The 18,082-nt window shown below is 43.1% G+C and overlaps 1 protein-coding gene across 2 annotated transcripts in view; it reads left to right on the top strand.

The window, feature by feature from the left end:
* lrrc71 (leucine rich repeat containing 71) overlaps positions 1-18,082 on the top strand; it is a 131,356-nt gene that overhangs the window by 36,468 nt on the left and 76,806 nt on the right. The window contains exon 8 of one of the 2 annotated variants that reach the window (XM_060820745.1): positions 894-977. The exons of the other annotated variant lie outside the window; for it this stretch is intronic. Within the exon in view, the coding sequence (XP_060676728.1) occupies positions 894-977 (84 nt within the window). The remainder of the gene's footprint in view (positions 1-893; positions 978-18,082) is intronic. 2 annotated transcript variants of the gene reach the window in all.

Below are 18,082 nucleotides of genomic sequence, written 5' to 3' on the forward strand. Positions count from 1 at the left end.
CTCTCCCCGGGACAGGGAGCGGGATAGTACATTCCACACCCCCTCTCCCCGGGACAGGGAGCGAGATAGGAGATTCCCACCCCCTCTCCCCGGGACAGGGAGCGGGATAGTACATTCCACACCCCCTCTCCCCGGGACAGGGAGCGGGATAGGAGATTCCCACCCCCTCTCCCCGGGACAGGGAGCGGGATAGTACATTCCACAGCCCCTCTCCCCGGGACAGGGAGCGGGATAGTACATTCCACACCCCCTCTCCCCGGGACAGGGAGCGGGATAGGAGATTCCCACCCCCTCTCCCCGGGACAGGGAGCGAGATAGTACATTCCACACCCCCTCTCCCCGGGACAGGGAGCGGGATAGTACATTCCACACCCCCTCTCCCCGGGACAGGGAGCGGGATAGTACATTCCACACCCCCTCTCCCCGGGACAGGGAGCGGGATAGGAGATTCCCACCCCCTCTCCCCGGGACAGGGAGCGAGATAGTACATTCCACACCCCCTCTCCCCGGGACAGGGAGCGGGATAGGAGATTCCCACCCCCTCTCCCCGGGACAGGGAGCGGGATAGGAGATTCCCACCCCCTCTCCCCGGGACAGGGAGCGAGATAGAGGATTCCCCCACCCTGGGACAGCGAGAGGGATGGATGATTCTTCCCACCCATCCCGGGACAGGGAGCGGTTTGCAGGACATCCCCCTTGGGACACGGAGCCGGATGGAGGGAATCCCCTTGGGACAGGTGAAGCGGGATAGAGAATTCCTCTCTGGAGAGTGTGCGGGATGCAGGGAATCCCCCTTGGGCCAGGGGAGGTGGGATAGGGAATTCCCGGAGTGGGGTCTGCTAGAATGGCCTGATAATGTGCTGAGAGAGCTCTCTCTGCTGTTCCTTGTCCAGGTTCTCGCTCCCTTCGCACTGACCCATGGGGAGATTGTAGAGAGGAGGATCCTACTGTACAATTCACAGGACAGGCAGAACTCGGTAACGTTCCCCCTCTCCGTCTTCCCCTTCCTGTGGATCACTGCCACACGCACAGGGACTGCTGTCCTCTACAATACACACAGGGACTGCTGTCCTCTACAATACACACAGGGACTGCTGTTCTCCACTATACACACAGGGACTGCTGTTCTCCACTATACACACAGGGACTGCTGTTCTCCACTATACACACAGGGACTGCTATTCACTATAATACACACAGGGACTGCTATTCTCTATAATACAGACAGGGACTGCTATTCTCCACTATACACACAGGGACTGGTATTCACTATAATACACACAGGGACTGCTATTCTCTATAATACAGACAGGGACTGCTATTCTCAACAATACACACAGGGACTGCTATTCTCTACAATACACACAGGGACTGCTATTCACTATAATACACACAGGGACTGCTATTCTCTACAATACACACAGGGACTGCTATTCACTATAATACACACAGGGACTGCTATTCTCTACAATACACACAGGGACTGCTATTCTCTACAATACACACAGGGACTGCTATTCACTATAATACACACAGGGACTGCTATTCTCTACAATACACACAGGGACTGCTATTCTCTACAATACACACAGGGACTGCTATTCTCTACAATACACACAGGGACTGCTATTCACTATAATACACACAGGGACTGCTATTCTCTACAATACACACAGGGACTGCTATTCACTATAATACACACAGGGACTGCTATTCTCTACAATACACACAGGGACTGCTATTCTCTACAATACACACAGGGACTGCTATTCTCTATAATACACACAGGGACTGCTATTCACTATAATACACACAGGGACTGCTATTCTCTACAATACACACAGGGACTGCTATTCACTATAATACACACAGGGACTGCTATTCTCTACAATACACACAGGGACTGCTATTCACTATAATACACACAGGGACTGCTATTCTCTACAATACACACAGGGACTGCTATTCTCTACAATACACACAGGGACTGCTGTTCTCTACAATACACACAGGGACTGCTATTCTCTACAATACACACAGGGACTGCTATTCACTATAATACACACAGGGACTGCTATTCTCTACAATACACACAGGGACTGCTATTCACTATAATACACACAGGGACTGCTATTCTCTACAATACACACAGGGACTGCTATTCTCTACAATACACACAGGGACTGCTATTCACTATAATACACACAGGGACTGCTATTCTCTACAATACACACAGGGACTGCTATTCACTATAATACACACAGGGACTGCTATTCTCTACAATACACACAGGGACTGCTATTCTTTACAATACACACAGGGACTGCTATTCTCTATAATACACACAGGGACTGCTATTCACTATAATACACACAGGGACTGCTATTCTCTACAATACACACAGGGACTGCTGTTCACTATAATACACACAGGGACTGCTATTCTCTACAATACACACAGGGACTGCTATTCTCTACAATACACACAGGGACTGCTGTTCTCTACAATACACACAGGGACTGCTATTCTCTACAATACACACAGGGACTGCTATTCACTATAATACACACAGGGACTGCTATTCTCTACAATACACACAGGGACTGCTATTCACTATAATACACACAGGGACTGCTATTCTCTACAATACACACAGGGACTGCTATTCACTATAATACACACAGGGACTGCTATTCACTATAATACATACAGGGACTGCTATTCTCTACAATACACACAGGGACTGCTATTCTCTATAATACACACAGGGACTGCTATTCACTATAATACACACAGGGACTGCTATTCTCTACAATACACACAGGGACTGCTATTCTCTACAATACACACAGGGACTGCTATTCACTATAATACACACAGGGACTGCTATTCTCTACAATACACACAGGGACTGCTATTCACTATAATACACACAGGGACTGCTATTCTCTACAATACACACAGGGACTGCTATTCTTTACAATACACACAGGGACTGCTATTCACTGTAATACACACAGGGACTGCTATTCTCTACAATACACACAGGGACTGCTATTCTCTACAATACACACAGGGACTGCTATTCTCTATAATACACACAGGGACTGCTATTCTCTATAATACACACAGGGACTGCTATTCTCCACAATACACACAGGGACTGCTATTCTCTACAATACACACAGGGACTGGTATTCTCTATAATACACACAGGGACTGCTATTCTCGAAAACACACGGACCGCTATTCTCTATAATACACACAGGGACTGCTATTCTCTACAATACACACAGGGACTGCTGTCCTCCACTATACACACAGGGACTGGTATTCACTATAATACACACAGGGACTGCTATTCTCCACTATACACACAGGGACTGGTATTCACTATAATACACACAGGGACTGCTATTCTCTACAATACACACAGGGACTGCTATTCACTATAATACACACAGGGACTGCTATTCACTATAATACACACAGGGACTGCTATTCTCTATAATACAGACAGGAACTGCTATTCTCCACTATACACACAGGGACTGGTATTCACTATAATACACACAGGGACTGCTATTCTCTATAATACAGACAGGGACTGCTATTCTCTACAATACACACAGGGACTGCTATTCTCTACAATACACACAGGGACTGCTATTCACTATAATACACACAGGGACTGCTATTCTCTACAATACACACAGGGACTGCTATTCACTATAATACACACAGGGACTGCTATTCTCTATAATACAGACAGGGACTGCTATTCTCTACAATACACACAGGGACTGCTATTCTCTATAATACACACAGGGACTGCTATTCTCTACAATACACACAGGGACTGCTATTCTCTACAATACACACAGGGACTGCTATTCACTATAATACACACAGGGACTGCTATTCTCTACAATACACACAGGGACTGCTATTCTCTATAATACACACAGGGACTGCTATTCACTATAATACACACAGGGACTGCTATTCACTATAATACACACAGGGACTGCTATTCTCTACAATACACACAGGGACTGCTATTCACTATAATACACACAGGGACTGCTATTCTCTACAATACACACAGGGACTGCTATTCTTTACAATACACACAGGGACTGCTATTCACTGTAATACACACAGGGACTGCTATTCTCTACAATACACACAGGGACTGCTATTCTCTACAATACACACAGGGACTGCTATTCTCTATAATACACACAGGGACTGCTATTCTCTATAATACACACAGGGACTGCTATTCTCCACAATACACACAGGGACTGCTATTCTCTACAATACACACAGGGACTGGTATTCTCTATAATACACACAGGGACTGCTATTCTCGAAAACACACGGACCGCTATTCTCTAGACTACACACAGGGACTGCTATTCTCCACAATACACACAGGGACTGCTATTCTCTATAATACACACAGGGACTGCTATTCTCGAAAACACACGGACCGCTATTCTCTATAATACACACAGGGACTGCTATTCTCTACAATACACACAGGGACTGCTGTTCTCTACAATACACACAGCAACTGCTGTTCTCCATAATACACACAGGAACTGCTATTCTCAATAATACACATAGGGACTGCGATTCTCCACAATACACACAGGGACTGCTATTCTCTATAATACACACAGGGACTGCTATTTTCTAAATACATACAGGGACTGTTATTCTCTACAACACACACAGGGACTGCTGTTCCCTATAATACACACAGGGACTGCTATTCTCTACTATACAAACAGGGACTGGTATTATTTCTAATACACACAGGGACTGCTGTTGTCTGCAATACACACAGGGAATGCTATTCTCTATAATCCACACAGAGACTGCTATTCTCCACAATACACACAGTGACTGCAATTCTCTATAATACACACAGGGACTGGTATTATTTCTAATACACACAGGGACTGCTGTTCTCTACAAACACACCGGGACTGGTATTCTCTAAAATACACACAGGGACTGCTATTCTCAATAATACACACAGTGACTGATATTCTCAATAATACACACAGGGACTGCTATTCCATACAACACACACAGGGACTGCTATTCTCTACAATACACACAGGGACTGCTGTTTTCTACAATACACACAGGAACAGGTGTGTGTATTATTGAGAATACCTGTCCATGTGTGTATTATAGTGAATAGCAGTCCCCGTGTGTGTTAGAGAGAACAGCAGTCCCTGTGTGTATTATGGAGAATAGCAGTCCCTGTGTGTATTGTAGAGAATAGCAGTCCCACTGTGTATTATCGAGAATAGCAGTCCCTGTGTGTATTGTAGAGAATAGCAGTCCCTGTGTGTATTGTAGAGAATAGCAGTCCCTGTGTGTATTATAGAGAATAGCAGTCCCTGTGTGTATTGTAGAGAATAGCAGTCCCTGTGTGTATTGTAGAGAATAGCAGTCCCTGTGTGTATTGTAGAGAATTGCAGTCACTGTGTGTATTATAGAGAATAGCTGTCCCTGTGTGTATTATCGAGAATAGCAATCCCTGTGTGTATTATAGAGAATAGCAGTCCCTGTGTATATTTTGACAATCGCAGTCCCTGTGTTTATTGTACAGAATAGCTGTTTCGGTGTGTATTATAGAGAATAGCAGTCCCTGTGTGTATTATCGAGAATAGCAGTCCCTGTGTGTATTATCAAGAATAGCAGTCCCTGTGTTTATTATAGAGAATAGCTGTCCCTGTGTGTATTGTGGAGAATAGCAGTCCCTGTGTGTATTGTAGAGAATAGCAGTCCCTGTGTATTATGGAGAATAGCAGTCCCTGTGTATATTGTAGAGAATAGCAATCCCTGTGTGTATTATAGAGAATAGCAGTCCCTGTGTATATTTTGACAATCGCAGTCCCTGTGTTTATTGTACAGAATAGCTGTTTCGGTGTGTATTATAGAGAATAGCAGTCCCTGTGTGTATTATCGAGAATAGCAGTCCCTGTGTGTATTATGAAGAATAGCAGTCCCTGTGTTTATTATAGAGAATAGCTGTCCCTGTGTGTATTGTGGAGAATAGCAGTCACTGTGTGTGTTATAGAGAATAGCTGTCCCTGTGTGTATTATCGACAATAGCAATCCCTGTGTGTATTATAGAGAATAGCTGTCCCTGTGTGTGTTATAGAGACTAGCAGTTCCTGTCTGTATTGTAGAGAATAGCAGTCCCTGTGTGTATTGTGGAGAATAGCAGTCCCTGTGTGTATTGTAGACAACAGCAGTCCCTGTGTGTATTGTAGAGAATAGCAGTCCCTGTGTATTATGGAGAATAGCAGTCCCTGTGTGTATTGTAGAGAATAGCATTCCCTGTGTGTATTATCGAGAATAGCAGTCACTGTGTATATTTTGACAATCGCAGTCCCTGTGTGTATTATCGAGAATAGCTGTTCTGGTGTGTATTGTTGAGAACAGCAGCCCCTGTGTGTATTATCGAGAATAGCAGTCCCTGTGTGTATTATAGAGAATAGCAGTCCTTGTGTGTATTGTAGAGAATAGCATTCCCTGTGTGTATTATCGAGAATAGCATTCCCTGTGTGTATTATAGAGAACAGCAGTCCCTGTGTGTATTGTAGAGAACAGCAGTCCCTGTGTGTATTGTGGAGAATAGCAGTCCCTGTGTGTATTATTGAGAATAGCAGTCCCTGTGTTTATTGTAGAGAATAGCAGTCCCTGTGTGTATTATAGAGAATAGCAGTCCCTGTGTGTGTTATTGAGAATAGCAGTCCCTGTGTGTATTATAGAGAATAGCAATCACTGTGTGTATTGTGCAGAATAGCAGTCCCAGTGTGTATTGTAGACAACAGCAGTCCCTGACTGTATTATAGAGAATAGCAGTCCCTGTGTGTATTATTGAGAAGAGCAGTCCCTGTGTGTATTATAGAGACTAGCAGTTCCTGTCTGTATTGTAGAGAATAGCAGTCCCTGTGTGTATTGTGGAGAATAGCAGTCCCTGTGTGTATTGTAGACAACAGCAGTCACTGTGTGTATTTTAGAGAATAGCAGTCCCTGTGTGTATGAAAGAGAACAGCAGTCCCTGTGTGCATTATTGAGAATAGCAGTCCCTGTGTGTATTATAGTGAATAGCAGTCCCTGTGTGTATTATAGAGAACAGCAGTCCCTGTGTGTATTGTAGAGAACAGCAGTCCCTGTGTGTATTGTGGAGAATAGCAGTCCCTGTGTGTATTATTGAGAATAGCAGTCCCTGTGTTTATTGTAGAGAATAGCAGTCCCTGTGTGTATTATAGAGAATAGCAGTCCCTGTGTGTGTTATTGAGAATAGCAGTCCCTGTGTGTATTATAGAGAATAGCAATCACTGTGTGTATTGTGCAGAATAGCAGTCCCAGTGTGTATTGTAGACAACAGCAGTCCCTGACTGTATTATAGAGAATAGCAGTCCCTGTGTGTATTATTGAGAACAGCAGTCCCTGTGTGTATTATAGAGACTAGCAGTTCCTGTCTGTATTGTAGAGAATAGCAGTCCCTGTGTGTATTGTGGAGAATAGCAGTCCCTGTGTGTATTGTAGACAACAGCAGTCCCTGTGTGTATTTTAGAGAATAGCAGTCCCTGTGTGTATGAAAGAGAACAGCAGTCCCTGTGTGCATTATTGAGAATAGCAGTCCCTGTGTGTATTATAGTGAATAGCAGTCCCTGTGTGTATTATAGAGAATTGCAGTCACTGTGTGTATTGTGGAGAACAGCAGTCCCTGTGTGTATTGTAGAGAATAGCAGTCGCTGTGTATTATTGAGAATAGCAGTCCCTGTGTGTATTGTAGAGAATAGCAGTCGCTGTGTATTATTGAGAATAGCAGTCCCTGTGTATATTGTAGAGAATAGCAGTCCCTGTGTATTATAGAGAATAGCAGTCCCTGTGTATATTTTGACAATCGCAGTCCCTGTGTTTATTGTACAGAATAGCTGTTTCGGTGTGTATTATAGAGAATAGCAGTCCCTGTGTGTATTATCGAGAATAGCAGTCCCTGTGTGTATTATGAAGAATAGCAGTCCCTGTGTTTATTATAGAGAATAGCTGTCCCTGTGTGTATTGTGGAGAATAGCAGTCACTGTGTGTGTTATAGAGAATAGCTGTCCCTGTGTGTATTATCGACAATAGCAATCCCTGTGTGTATTATAGAGAATAGCTGTCCCTGTGTGTGTTATAGAGAATACCAGTCCCTGTGTGTATTGTAGAGAATAGCATTCCCTGTGTGTATTATCGAGAATAGCAGTCACTGTGTATATTTTGACAATCGCAGTCCCTGTGTGTATTATCGAGAATAGCTGTTCTGGTGTGTATTGTTGAGAACAGCAGCCCCTGTGTGTATTATCGAGAATAGCAGTCCCTGTGTGTATTATAGAGAATAGCAGTCCTTGTGTGTATTGTAGAGAATAGCATTCCCTGTGTGTATTATCGAGAATAGCATTCCCTGTGTGTATTATAGAGAACAGCAGTCCCTGTGTGTATTGTAGAGAATAGCAGTCCCTGTGTGTATTATTGAGAATAGCAGTCCCTGTGTTTATTGTAGAGAATAGCAGTCCCTGTGTGTATTATAGAGAATAGCAGTCCCTGTGTGTGTTATTGAGAATAGCAGTCCCTGTGTGTATTATAGAGAATAGCAATCACTGTGTGTATTGTGCAGAATAGCAGTCCCAGTGTGTATTGTAGACAACAGCAGTCCCTGACTGTATTATAGAGAATAGCAGTCCCTGTGTGTATTATTGAGAAGAGCAGTCCCTGTGTGTATTATAGAGACTAGCAGTTCCTGTCTGTATTGTAGAGAATAGCAGTCCCTGTGTGTATTGTGGAGAATAGCAGTCCCTGTGTGTATTGTGGAGAATAGCAGTCCCTGTGTGTATTGTAGACAACAGCAGTCCCTGTGTGTATTTTAGAGAATAGCAGTCCCTGTGTGTATGAAAGAGAACAGCAGTCCCTGTGTGCATTATTGAGAATAGCAGTCCCTGTGTGTATTTGTGAATAGCAGTCCCTGTGTGTATTATAGAGAATTGCAGTCACTGTGTGTATTGTGGAGAACAGCAGTCCCTGTGTGTATTGTAGAGAATAGCAGTCGCTGTGTATTATTGAGAATAGCAGTCCCTGTGTATTATGGAGAATAGCAGTCCCTGTGTATATTGTAGAGAACAGCAGTCCCTGTGTGTATTATGGAGAACAGCTGTCCCTGTGTGTATTGTAGAGAACAGCAGTCCCTGTGTGTATTGTAGAGAATAGCATTCCCTGTGTGTATTATCGAGAATAGCAGTCCCTGTGTATATTTTGACAATCGCAGTCCCTGTGTGTATTATCGAGAATAGCTGTTCCTGTGTGTATTGTAGAGAATAGCAGTCCCTGTGTGTATTATAGAGAATACCAGTCCCTGTGTGTATTGTAGAGAATAACAGTCCCTGTGTGTACTGTAGAGAAGAGCAGTCCCTGTGTGTATTGTGGAGAACAGCAGTCCCTGTGTTTATTGTAGAGATTAGCAGTCCCTGTGTGTGTTATTGAGAATAGCAGTCCCTGTGTGTATTATAGAGAATAGCAGTCACTGTGTGTATTGTGGAGAACAGCAGTCCCTGTGTGTATTGTAGAGAATAGCAGTCGCTGTGTATTATTGAGAATAGCAGTCCCTGTGTGTATTGTAGAGAATAGCAGTCCCTGTGTATTATGGAGAATAGCAGTCCCTGTGTATATTGTAGAGAACAGCAGTCCCTGTGTGTATTATAGAGAATAGCAGTCCCTGTGTGTATTGTAGAGATTAGCAGTCCCTGTGTGTATTATAGAGAATAGCAGTCACTGTGTGTATTGTGGAGAATAGCAGTCCCTGTGTGTATTGTAGACAACAGCAGTCCCTGTCTGTATTATAGAGAATAGCAGTCCCTGTGTGTATTATTGAGAAGAGCAGTCCCTGTGTGTATTATAGAGAATAGCAGTCCCTGTGTGTATTCTAGCAACAGCATTCCCTGTCTGTATTATAGAGAATAGCAGTCCCTGTGTGTATGATAGAGAACATCAGCCCCTGTGTGCATTGTAGAGAATAGCAGTCCCTGTGTGTATTATAGAGAACAGCAGTCCCTGTGTGCATTATTGAGAATAGCAGTCCCTGTGTGTATTTGTGAATGGCAGTCCCTGTGTGTATTATAGAGAATTGCAGTCACTGTGTGTATTGTGGAGAACAGCAGTCCCTGTGTGTATTGTAGAGAATAGCAGTCGATGTGTATTATTGAGAACAGCAGTCCCTGTGTGTATTGTAGAGAAGAGCAGTCCCTGTGCATATTGTAGTGAATAGCAGTCCCTGTGTGTATTGTAGAGAATAACAGTCCCTGTGTGTGTTGTAGAGAATAGCAGTCCCTGTGTCTATTGTAGAGAATAGCAGTCCCTGTCCGTATTATAGTGAAAAGCAGTCCCTGTGTGTATTATAGAGAATAGCAGTCCCTGTGTGTATTGTAGAGAATAGCAGTCCGTGTGTGTCTTATAGAGAATAGCAGTCCCTGTGTGTGTTGTAGAGAATAGCAGTCCGTGTGTGTCTTATAGAGAATAGCAGTCCCTGTGTGTATTCTAGCAACAGCATTCCCTGTCTCTATTATAGAGAATAGCAGTCCCTGTGTGTATTATAGAGAATAGCATTCCCTGTGTGCATTGTAGAGAATTGCAATCCCTGAGGATATTATAGAGAATAGCAGTTCCTGTCTTTATTATTGAGAATAGCAGTCCCTGTGTGTATTTTAGAGAATAGCAGACCCTGTGTGTATTATAGAGAATAGCAGTCCCTATGTGTATTATAGAGAATAGCAGTCCCTGTGTGTACTGTAGAGAATAGCAGTCCCTGTGTGTATTTTAGAGAATAACAGTCCCTGTGTGTATTGTAGAGAATAGCAGTCCCCGTGAGTATTATAGAGAATAGCAGTCCCTGAGGATATTATAGAGAATAGCAGTTCCTGTGTGTATTATTGAGAATAGCAGTCCCTGTGTGTATTGTAGAGAATAGCAGTCCCTGAGGATATTATAGAGAATAGCAGTCCCTGTGTGTATTATTGAGAATAGCAGTCCCTGTGTGTATTGTAGAGAATAGCAGTCCCTGAGGATATTATAGAGAATAGCAGTTCCTGTGTGTATTGTAGAGAGTAGCAGTCACTGTGTGTATTATAGATAATAGCAGTCCCTGTGTGTATTGTAGAGAACAGCAGCCACTGTGTGTATTGTAGAGAATAGCAGTCCCTGTGTGTATTGTAGAGAATAGCAGTCCCTGAGGATATTATAGAGAATAGCAGTTCCTGTGTGTATTGTAGAGAATAGCCGTTCCTGTCTGTATTATTGAGAATAGCAGTCACTGTGTGTATTACAGAGAATAGCAGTCGCTGTGTGTATTGTAGAGAACAGCAGTCGCTGTGTGTATTGTAGAGAATAGCAGTCCCTGTGTGTATTGTAGGGAATAACAGTCCCTGTGTGTATTATAGAGAATAGCAGTCCCTGAGGATATTATAGAGAATAGCAGTTCCTGTGGGTATTATTGAGAATAGCAGTCCCTGTGTGTATTGTAGAGAATAGCAGTCCCTGAGGATATTATAGAGAATAGCAGTCCCTGTGTGTATTATAGAGAATAGCAGTCCCTGTGTGTATTGTAGAGAATAGCAGTCCCTGTATGTGTTGTAGGGATTTGCAGTCCCTGTGTGTATTGTAGAGAATAGCAGTCCCTGTGTGTATTGTAGAGAATTGCAGTCACTGTGTGTATTTTGAAAATTGGAGTTCCTGAGTGTATTATCGAGAATTGCAGTCACTGTGTGTATTGTAGAGAACAGCAGTCCCTGTGTGAATTGTAGAGAACAGCAGTCCCTGTGTGTATTGTAGAGAATAGCAGTCCCTGTGTGTGTTGTAGGGAATTGCAGTCCCTGTGTGTATTGTGGAGAATAGCAGTCCCTATGTGTATTATTGAGAACAGCAGTCCCTGTGTGTGTTATGGAGAATAGCAGTCCCTGTGTGTATTGTAGAGAATAGCAATCCCTGTGTGTATTGTAGGGAATAGCAGTCCCTGTGTGTATTGTAGGGAATAGCAGTCCCTGTGTGTATTGTAGAGATTAGCAGTCCCTGTGTGTATTGTAGAGAATAGCAGTCCCTGTGTGTCTTATAGAGAATAGCAGTCCCAGTGTGCATTGTGGAGAATTGCAGTTCCTGTGTGTGTTGTAGAGAATAGCAGTCCCCGTGAGTATTATAGAGAATAGCAGTCCCTGAGGATATTATAGAGAATAGCAGTTCCTGTGTGTATTATTGAGAATAGCAGTCCCTGTGTGTATTGTAGAGAATAGCAGTCCCTGAGGATATTATAGAGAATAGCAGTCCCTGTGTGTATTGTAGAGAATAGCAGTCCCTGAGGATATTATAGAGAATAGCAGTTCCTGTGTGTATTGTAGAGAATAGCAGTCCCTGTGTGTATTGTGGAGAATAGCAGTTCCTGTCTGTATTATTGAGAATAGCAGTCACTGTGTGTATTATAGAGAATAGCAGTCACTGTGTGTATTATAGAGAATAGCAGTCCCTGTGTGTATTGTAGAGAATAGCAGTCCCTGTGTGTATTGTAGAGAACAGCAGTCCCTGTGTGCATTATTGAGAATAGCAGTCCCTGTGTGTATTTGTGAATGGCAGTCCCTGTGTGTATTATAGAGAATTGCAGTCACTGTGTGTATTGTGGAGAATAGCAGTCCCTGTGTGTATTGTAGAGAATAGCAGTCCCTGTGTCTATTGTAGAGAATAGCAGTCCCTGTCCGTATTATAGTGAAAAGCGGTCCCTGTGTGTATTATAGAGAATAGCAGTCCCTGTGTGCATTGTAGAGAATAGCAGTCCGTGTGTGTCTTATAGAGAATAGCAGTCCCTGTGTGTGTTGTAGAGAATAGCAGTCCGTGTGTGTCTTATAGAGAATAGCAGTCCCTGTGTGTATTCTAGCAACAGCATTCCCTGTCTCTATTATAGAGAATAGCAGTCCCTGTGTGTATTATAGAGAATAGCATTCCCTGTGTGCATTGTAGAGAATTGCAATCCCTGAGGATATTATAGAGAATAGCAGTTCCTGTCTTTATTATTGAGAATAGCAGTCCCTGTGTGTATTTTAGAGAATAGCAGACCCTGTGTGTATTATAGAGAATAGCAGTCCCTATGTGTATTATAGAGAATAGCAGTCCCTGTGTGTACTGTAGAGAATAGCAGTCCCTGTGTGTATTTTAGAGAATAACAGTCCCTGTGTGTATTGTGGAGAATAGCAGTCCCTGTGTGTATTATTGAGAATAGCAGTCCCTGTGTGTATTGTGGAGAATAGCAGTCACTGTGTGTATTGTGGAGAATAGCAGTCCCTGTGTGTATTATTGAGAATAGCAGTCCCTGTGTGTATTGTAGAGAATAGCAGTTCCTGTGTGTATTGTAGAGAATAGCAGTCCCCGTGAGTATTATAGAGAATAGCAGTCCCTGAGGATATTATAGAGAATAGCTGTTCCTGTGTGTATTATTGAGAATAGCAGTCCCTGTGTGTATTATAGAGAATAGCAGTCCCTGAGGATATTATAGAGAATAGCAGTTCCTGTGTGTATTGTAGAGAGTAGCAGTCACTGTGTGTATTATAGATAATAGCAGTCCCTGTGTGTATTGTAGAGAACAGCAGCCACTGTGTGTATTGTAGAGAATAGCAGTCCCTGTGTGTATTGTAGAGAATAGCAGTCCCTGTGTGTATTGTAGAGAATAGCAGTCCCTGAGGATATTATAGAGAATAGCAGTTCCTGTCTGTATTATTGAGAATAGCAGTCACTGTGTGTATTACAGAGAATAGCAGTCCCTGTGTGTATTGTAGAGAATAGCCGTTCCTGTCTGTATTATTGAGAATAGCAGTCACTGTGTGTATTACAGAGAATAGCAGTCGCTGTGTGTATTGTAGAGAACAGCAGTCGCTGTGTGTATTATTGAGAATAGCAGTCCCCTGTGTATATTATCGACAACAGCAGTCCCTGTGTGTATTGTAGAGAATAGCAGTCCCTGTGTGTATTGTAGGGAATAGCAGTTCCTGTGTGTATTGTAGAGAATAGCAGTCCCCGTGAGTATTATAGAGAATAGCAGTCCCTGAGGATATTATAGAGAATAGCTGTTCCTGTGTGTATTATTGAGAATAGCAGTCCCTGTGTGTATTATAGAGAATAGCAGTCCCTGAGGATATTATAGAGAATAGCAGTTCCTGTGTGTATTGTAGAGAGTAGCAGTCCCCGTGAGTATTATAGAGAATAGCAGTCCCTGAGGATATTATAGAGAATAGCTGTTCCTGTGTGTATTATTGAGAATAGCAGTCCCTGTGTGTATTATAGAGAATAGCAGTCCCTGAGGATATTATAGAGAATAGCTGTTCCTGTGTGTATTATTGAGAATAGCAGTCCCTGTGTGTATTATAGAGAATAGCAGTCCCTGAGGATATTATAGATAATAGCAGTCCCTGTGTGTATTGTAGAGAACAGCAGCCACTGTGTGTATTGTAGAGAATAGCAGTCCCTGTGTGTATTGTAGAGAATAGCAGTCCCTGTGTGTATTGTAGAGAATAGCAGTCCCTGAGGATATTATAGAGAATAGCAGTTCCTGTCTGTATTATTGAGAATAGCAGTCACTGTGTGTATTGTAGAGAATAGCAGTCCCTGTATGTGTTGTAGGGAATTGCAGTCCCTGTGTGTATTGTAGAGAATAGCTGTCCCTGTGTGTATTGTAGAGAATAGCAGTCCCTGTGTGTATTGTAGAGAATTGCAGTCACTGTGTGTATTTTGAAAATTGGAGTTCCTGAGTGTATTATCGAGAATTGCAGTCCCTGTGTGTATTGTAGAGAACAGCAGTCCCTGTGTGAATTGTAGAGAACAGCAGTCCCTGTGTGTATTGTAGAGAATAGCTGTCCCTGTGTGTATTGTAGAGAATAGCAGTCCCTGTGTGTATTGTAGAGATTAGCAGTCCCTGTGTGTATTGTAGAGAATAGCAGTCCCTGTGTGTCTTATAGAGAATAGCAGTCCCAGTGTGCATTGTGGAGAATTGCAGTTCCTGTGTGTGTTGTAGAGAATAGCAGTCCCCGTGAGTATTATAGAGAATAGCAGTCCCTGAGGATATTATAGAGAATAGCAGTTCCTGTGTGTATTATTGAGAATAGCAGTCCCTGTGTGTATTGTGGAGAATAGCAGTCCCTGAGTATATTATAGAGAATAGCAGTCCCTGTGTGTATTGTAGAGAATAGCAGTCCCTGTGTGTATTGTGGAGAATAGCAGTTCCTGTCTGTATTATTGAGAATAGCAGTCACTGTGTGTATTATAGAGAATAGCAGTCCCTGTGTGTATTGTAGAGAATAGCTGTCCCAGTGTGTGTTGTAGAGAATAGCAGTCCCTGTGTATATTGTAGAGAATAGCCGTTCCTGTCTGTATTATTGAGAAGAGCAGTCACTGTGTGTATTACAGAGAATAGCAGTCGCTGTGTGTATTGTAGAGAACAGCAGTCGCTGGGTGTATTGTAGAGAATAGCAGTCCCTGTGTGTATTGTAGGGAATAGCAGTCCCTGTGTGTACTGTAGAGAATAGCATTCCCTGTGTGTATTGTAGAGAATAGCAGTCCCTGTGTGTATTGTAGAGATAACAGTCCCTGTGTGTATTGCAGAGAACAGCAGTCCCTGTGTGTATTATAGAGAATAGCAGTCCCTGTGTGTATTGTAGAGAATAGCAGTCCCTGTGTGTATTGTAGAGATAACAGTCCCTGTGTGTATTGCAGAGAACAGCAGTCCCTGTGTGTATTATAGAGAATAGCAGTCCCTGTGTGTATTGTAGAGAACAGCAGTCCCTGTGTGTATTATAGAGAATTGCAGTCCCTGTGTGTATTGTAGAGAATAGCAGTCCCTGTGTGTATTATAGAGAATTGCAGTCCCTGTGTGTATTATAGAGAATAGCAGTCCCTGTGTGTATTGTAGAGAATTGCAGTCACTGTGTGTATTTTGAAAATTGGAGTTCCTGAGTGTATTATCGAGAATTGCAGTCCCTGTGTGTATTGTAGAGAACAGCAATCCCTGTGTGTATTGTGGAGAACAGCAGTCCCTGTGTGTATTGTAGAGAAGAGCAGTCCCTGTGTGTATTATAGTGAATAACAGTCCCTGTGTGTACTGTAGAGAATTGCAGTCCCTGTGTGTATTGTAGAGAAGAGCAGTCCCTGTGCGTATTATAGTGAATAGCAGTCCCCGTGTGTATTATGGAGAATAGCAGTCCCTGTGTGTATTGCAGAGAATAGCAGTCCCTGTGTATATTATAGAGAACAGCAGTCCCTGTGTGTATTGTAGAGAATAGCAGTCCCTGTGTGTATTGTAGAGAATAGCAGTCCCTGTGTGTCCTATAGAGAATAGCAGTCCGTGTGTGTATTCTAGCAACAGCATTCCCTGTCTGTATTATAGAGAATAGCAGTCCCTGTGTGTATTGTAGGGAATAGCAGTCCCTGTGTGTATTGTGGAGAACAGCAGTCCCTGTGTGTATTGTGGAGAACAGCAGTCCCTGTGTGTATTGTAGAGAATAGCAGTCCATGTGTGTATTGTAGAGAAGAGCAGTCCCCGTGTGTATTGTAGAGAAGAGCAGTCCCCGTGTGTATTGTAGAGAAGAGCAGTCCCCGTGTGTATTGTAGAGAAGAGCAGTCCCCGTGTGTATTGTAGAGAATAGCAGTCCCTGTGTGTATTGTAGAGAATAGCAGTCCAAGTGTGTATTGTGGAGAAGAGCAGTCCCTGTGTGTATTGTAGAGAAGAGCAGTCCCCGTGTGTATTATCGAGAATAGCAGTCCTTGTGTGTATTATAGAGAATAGCAGTCCCTGTGTGTATTATAGAGAATAGCTGTTCAGGTGTGTATTGTAGAGAACAGCAGTCCCTGTGTGTGTTATTGAACATAGCAGTCCCTGTGTATATTATTGAGAATAGCAGTCCCTGTGTGTATTGTAGAGAATAGCCGTCCCTGTGTGTATTGTAGAGAATAGCAGTCCCTGTGTGTGTTGTAGAGAATAGCAGTCCCTGTGTGTATTATAGAGAATAGCAGTCCCTGTGTGTATTGTAGAGAATAGCAGTCCCTGAGTGTATTGTGGAGAACAGCAGTCCCTGTGTGTATTGTAGAGAATAGCAGTCCCTGTGTGTGTTATTGACAACAGCAGTCCGTGTGTGTATTATGGAGAAGAGCAGTCCCTGGGTGTATTGTAGAGAAGAGCAATCCCTGTGTGTATTATGGAGAATAGCAGTCCCTGTGTGTATTGTAGAGAATAGCAGTCCCACTGTGTATTATCGAGAATAGCAGTTCCTGTCTGTATTATTGAGAATAGCAGTCCCTGTTTGTATTGTAGAGAATAGCAGTCCCCGTGTGTATTGTAGACAACAGCAGTCCCTGTGTGTATTATTGAGAATAGCAGTCCCTGTGTGTATTTGTGAATAGCAGTCCCTGTGTGTATTATAGAGAATTGCAGTCACTGTGTGTATTGTGGAGAACAGCAGTCCCTGTGTGTATTGTAGAGAATAGCAGTTGCTGTGTGCATTATTGAGAATAGCAGTCCCTGTGTGTATTTGTGAATAGCAGTCCCTGTGTGTATTATAGAGAATTGCAGTCACTGTGTGTATTGTGGAGAACAGCAGTCCCTGTGTGTATTGTAGAGAATAGCAGTTGCTGTGTATTATGGAGAATAGCAGTCCCTGTGTATATTGTAGAGAACAGCAGTCCCTGTGTGTATTATGGAGAACAGCTGTCCCTGTGTGTATTATAGAGAATAGCAGTCCCTGTGTGTATTGTGGAGAATAGCATTCCCTGTGTGTATTATCGAGAATAGCAGTCCCTGTGTGTATTGTAGAGAATAGCAGTCCCTGTGTGTATTATAGAGAATAGCAGTCCCTGTGTGTATTGTAGAGAATAGCAGTCCGTGTGTGTGTTCTAGCAACAGCATTCCCTGTCTGTATTATAGAGAATAGCAGTCCCTGTGTGTATGATAGAGAACATCAGCCCCTGTGTGTATTCTCCAGAATAGCAG

The sequence above is a fragment of the Hemiscyllium ocellatum genome, chromosome 50, assembly GCF_020745735.1.
Source record: "Hemiscyllium ocellatum isolate sHemOce1 chromosome 50, sHemOce1.pat.X.cur, whole genome shotgun sequence".
NCBI classification, from domain to species: Eukaryota; Metazoa; Chordata; class Chondrichthyes; order Orectolobiformes; family Hemiscylliidae; genus Hemiscyllium; species Hemiscyllium ocellatum.